Below are 5,000 nucleotides of genomic sequence, written 5' to 3' on the forward strand. Positions count from 1 at the left end.
TGTTAATGCTATAGCTTGGTTTTCGATGTTACTGTGACAGACGGGAGCGGTCGGTCGGCTACGGAAAGAGACTTTACCTACTTGTTTTTGGAGACATTGTTGGAAGAGAAGGGTGTTGTCAGAGTAGGGAGCTGTGGGTGGGATCACGAAAAATCGGTCCCAATTGGCTGCGCTAAAGAGAGTATTTAAGATTGTTGTAGAGATAGGGGTAGTAGAAGGGGGGCGTGACGAAGATGGAGTAGTGTTGAGGGAGGTGGTGTTATGGAGAGGTGTTGAAGTTGAGCATGCTGGGAGAGTGGAAATGTTCCTTAAAGGTTGATTGTTGGCTACTGTACTAGTAGGCATTGATGAGGGGGTAGTTACTGCAGGCATTGATGAGGGGGTAGTTACTGCAGTGTTCGGAGCCGTGGTCAAAGGAGAGCCTGGGGTCAGGGAATCGGGTGGGTTATCATTGGGGCTATTTGATAAAGGGGCAAGCCTCATTGCCCCTAATAGTGGCGATATGTTTTCATTACTGGCCATGGTAAGCCTGGATTATGTTGGGGATAAAAACAGTCCACCCCTCAGGGTCCCCTTGAGGGGTAAGGGCTAGGTAACTAAATCAGGGGAATACCGTGCCCATGGCTCCCTTAGGCCGTTCAGGACATATGTATATGTACATACATGTGTGTGTGTGTGTGTATACATGCATATATGTGTGTATATATATATATATAATATATATATATATATATATATATTATATATATATATATATATATATATATAATATATTATATATATATATTATATATACGCGTGTTTGTATACATACATATACATACATATGTATGCATATATATATATGCATACATACATCAAGAAGGGATGGGAGCACCAAATACCTAATTAGATAACGTTAATATGAATAGTAACTAAATCAAAATATTCATATTCCACTTAGGTTTCGCAACATATTATATACTATGTTGTATGTACCTATGTACCTAACAACAGGAATGGGACGTCTGCACTGGAAAAGATCTACTCTTCCAGTTAGTTCGAGCTGCCACCCAGCAGAGCGGCCGTTTACATAAGCCTAATGCCATTCTTTCATCATTTAATGTGCTCATAAATAGCAAACATGGTTAAGCATACATCAACATTTGGAGTTTTCCCTTTTATGCATATATAGACACCCACAGACATATATACAAGGACATGCTTGCCTTACATGAATTTAAATGGCTTCTCACTTGTGGGCTCAGAGAGAGTAAAATACACGTAAATAAGGGATGATTAGTGTACAGATAATAACAATAATAATAAAAAGGGTAATTATACTAACAATGATAGTAATTATGATAAAAGATTTTGTGACATAATTGAGTGTATAGTTACATGTGTTTATATATATGTGTATATATATATATATATATACATATATATATATATATATATATATATATATATATATATATATATATATATATATATATATATGCATACATACATACATACATACATACATATATATATATATATATATATATATATATATATATATATATATATATATATATATATATGGGTGTATGTATACATAAAAATTTAATATAATTATGTAGAAGCATCCATATAAAATGTATATTACATTAGTTAAAAGCCGCACAGCCAAACCCATACACATGCTGATGACTATTGTAAATGTTATGTATGGATATGGAATTATAGTGTTCATTGTAATAGACATACGAGGTATGAATGAAAATGGATTGCTTCACATGCAACAATGGCATTTAATGCACTTTGCTTATATCTGAATTAGAAATACGCATGTACTTCTAAAGATGTAACAAAGATCTAACAATAAGTCATCCTAAATTCTTTCTTATAGTATTAGAAAAGTATGATTGCCGATGAATATATTTTATGACATATACACAGATAAATAAAAAAACAGATGTAAATATAGCCATCTTTCTAATCACCCCTGGTCAGTGACAGCAGGCATACGTGCAAGTGGATAAAAAGTCTATGGAGACACAAATCATAATGCGAAAACTTGATCAAACTAGACAAAACTACATATTAAGAATAATATATATAACACAAATCAGAAAAAAGATAACTTTTAATATCTAAGAAGCATCTGGCTTATGGCTTCTCCTTTGTATGTACTCTCATATGCTTTACTAAACCACCTTTCGAAGCAAAGGCCTTATTGCAAAACTCACAGCTGTATGGCTTCTCTCTTGTATGCACTCTCATATGCCTTACTACATGACTTTTCTCATAGAAGGCCTTATTGCAAATCCCACAGTTATATGGTTTCTCCTGTGTATGAACTCTCATGTGGTTTACTTGACTACTTTTTGATGAGAAGGCTTTATTGCAAATGTCGCAACTGTATGGCATCTCTTTTGTGTGTATTCTCATGTGGATTACTAGAGTATATTTTTCTGAGAATTCTTTATTGCAAATCTCACAGCTGTATGATTTCTCTTTTGTATGCACTCTCATATGCCTTACTACATGACTTTTCACATAGAAAGCCTTATTGCAAATCTCACAGTTATATGGTTTCTCCTGTTTTAGAACTCTCATGTGGTTTACTTGGAATACTTCTTAATGAGAAGGCTTTATTGCAAATGTTGCAGCTGTATGGTTTTCTCTTTTGTGTGCACTCCTCATGTGGATTACTAGGTTATATTTTTTTGAGAATTTCTTTATTGCAAATCTCCCCAGCTGAAATGGTTTCTCTCTTGTATTTTACTGTGATATACAACTGTGAAATTTGCAACAATACCTTCTATGGAAATATAATCTGGTGGGGGCCATATGAAAACACATACATATAGCTGCGATATTTGCAATAAAGAACTTCTCAGCTAAATCTAGCCTAGTAACCACATGAGAGGACACACAAAAGAGAAACCATACAACTGTAAATATTTGCAACAAAGCCTTCCTATGGAAAAGTTATCTGGTGAGGCACATGAGAACACATACAAAGGAGAAGCCCCCACAGCTGTGAAATTTGCAAGAAGGCCTTTTCTAAGAGAAGTCATCTTGTAATGCACATTAGAGTACACACCAAAAGAAAAGGCCATAACAACTGTGAAATTTGCAGCAATACCTTTGCATGGAAAAATAATTTGGTGAGGCACATGGAAATACATAGTTGATAAACCATACAGCTGTGAGATTTACAATAAAGCCTTTTCTGAGAGAGGCCATCTTGTAAAGCATACTAGAGTACATACAAAGAAGCCTTATAACTGCAAGATTTGCAACAGTACATTTTCACAAAAAAATAATCTGGTGAGACACATGAGAAAACATACAAAGGAAAAGCCATACAGCTGCGAGATTTGCAATAAGGCCTTTTCTGAAAGAGGTCACCTAGTAGCGCACATTAGAGTATACACCAAGGAGAAGAAATACAGTCGTGAAATTTGTAAGAAGGACTTCACAGAAAAATCTAGTCTAGCAAGGCATGTGAGAGTACATACAAAGGAGAAGCCATACAAATGTGAGATTTGTAACAAGAACTTTTCGCTTAGAGCTAATCTAGTGAGTCATATGAGAATGCATACATAGGAGAAACCGTACAGCTGTGAGATTTGTAACAAGGATTTTTCACAGAAAAATCGTCTGGGAAGTCATATGAGAGTACATACAAAAGAGAAGCCATATAGCTGTGAGATTTGCAAAAAGTCCTTCTCACATAAAACTAGTCTAGACATCCATATGAGAATACATAGAAAAGAGAAACCATACAGTTGTGAGATTTGCAATAAGGCCTTCTATACAAAAAGTCATGTAGTAAGGCATATGAGAGCACATAACAAAAGAGAACCCATACAGCTGTAGATTTTAAACCCCAAGGCCTTCTCATAAAACTGATCCATATGAGAGTATAATGGAGGAGCCATACTGCTGTGAGATCTGTAATAAAGTATTTTCATGGAAACGGATTATGACGAATCACATGAGAGTAACAATTTATATCAATTAAAAGGTGTACATTTCCTCTTGACATTAATAAGAAAGAAATTTTCTAAATTTTGCAGGATCTCTTTATATATATATATGTGTGTGTGTGTGTAGATAGAAAGATATATAGGTATATATTACACCTTAATGTGCAGTTCTTTTTAACCATAAACTTTTATACATTATACTGGTTTTTTGAGTCCCCCAAAATATTTATTTGGGCAAACTCATGTCACTAAATCAGGCAGTCAGCAGCTACTCCGGGTTTCATAGCATTTAAGGGGCTGCCCTCTGCCACTTAATATGGTGAATGGAAGTTGTTGGCCATTTAAAAAGAGTGTTTAGCTTCGACCAGGATTTTGCTATAATAGAAAAGGATACAAAAATGTGTCTGTATTTATGCAGTTTTTTTTTTTAAATGTTAATTTTAAAACACCCCTTTATCTATTTTGATAGTTATTTATTGTCTTTTTATCTTTATTCATTAGTCTATTTTCTTTTTTGCTATCTATATATTCAGATATACCCTTTCATCATATATATAGGGTATATATATATATATTATATATATTTTATATATATATATATATATATATATATATATGTGTGTGTGTGTGTGTGTGTGTGTGTGTGTGTGTGTGTGTGTGTGTGTATGTATGTGTGTGTGTGTGTGTGTGTGTCTGTGAGTGTGTGTGTGTGTGTATTAATGTGTGTGTGTGTTTTTCTAATGAAATGTGCTTTTAAAGGTGTCACAGCTCATTCGCATTTTTAAATCCATAACAATGAAAAATATTCTTTTGGCTCTTCACTAGCATTTCTATTCTTTTCTGTGGAACTTTGGCAATGAGTCATGGAATTTATATATATGTATATATATATATATATATTTGAGTTTAAATAATACATATGTGTATGTATGTATATATGTATAAATATGTAAATATATTTATACATGTATATTTGCTTTAATATACACATACATGCACACACTCACACACATATAGATAGGTAAATATATATAT

The 5,000-nt window shown here is 33.7% G+C and overlaps 2 protein-coding genes and 1 pseudogene across 2 annotated transcripts in view; 2 read left to right on the plus strand and 1 right to left on the minus strand.

The window, feature by feature from the left end:
- LOC119568560 (zinc finger protein 594-like) overlaps positions 1-2,397 on the minus strand; it is an 8,687-nt gene extending 6,290 nt beyond the window's left edge. Inside the window, exons 1-2 of the mRNA XM_037917102.1 lie at positions 2,301-2,397; positions 1,996-2,014 (exon numbers count right to left, since the gene is read on the minus strand). Of these exons, the coding sequence (XP_037773030.1) occupies positions 1,996-2,014; positions 2,301-2,397 (116 nt within the window). The remainder of the gene's footprint in view (positions 1-1,995; positions 2,015-2,300) is intronic.
- Positions 2,398-2,416: 19 nt separating this feature from the next.
- Positions 2,417-3,855, plus strand: LOC119568561 (annotated as a pseudogene).
- A 49-nt stretch (positions 3,856-3,904) lies between these two features.
- The window catches only part of LOC119568562 (zinc finger protein 271-like), an 11,427-nt gene continuing 10,331 nt past the window's right edge, over positions 3,905-5,000 (plus strand). Inside the window, exon 1 of the mRNA XM_037917104.1 lies at positions 3,905-3,923. Within this exon, the coding sequence (XP_037773032.1) occupies positions 3,905-3,923 (19 nt within the window). The remainder of the gene's footprint in view (positions 3,924-5,000) is intronic.

This window comes from Penaeus monodon, chromosome 44, assembly GCF_015228065.2.
Source record: "Penaeus monodon isolate SGIC_2016 chromosome 44, NSTDA_Pmon_1, whole genome shotgun sequence".
Classification (NCBI taxonomy): Eukaryota; Metazoa; Arthropoda; class Malacostraca; order Decapoda; family Penaeidae; genus Penaeus; species Penaeus monodon.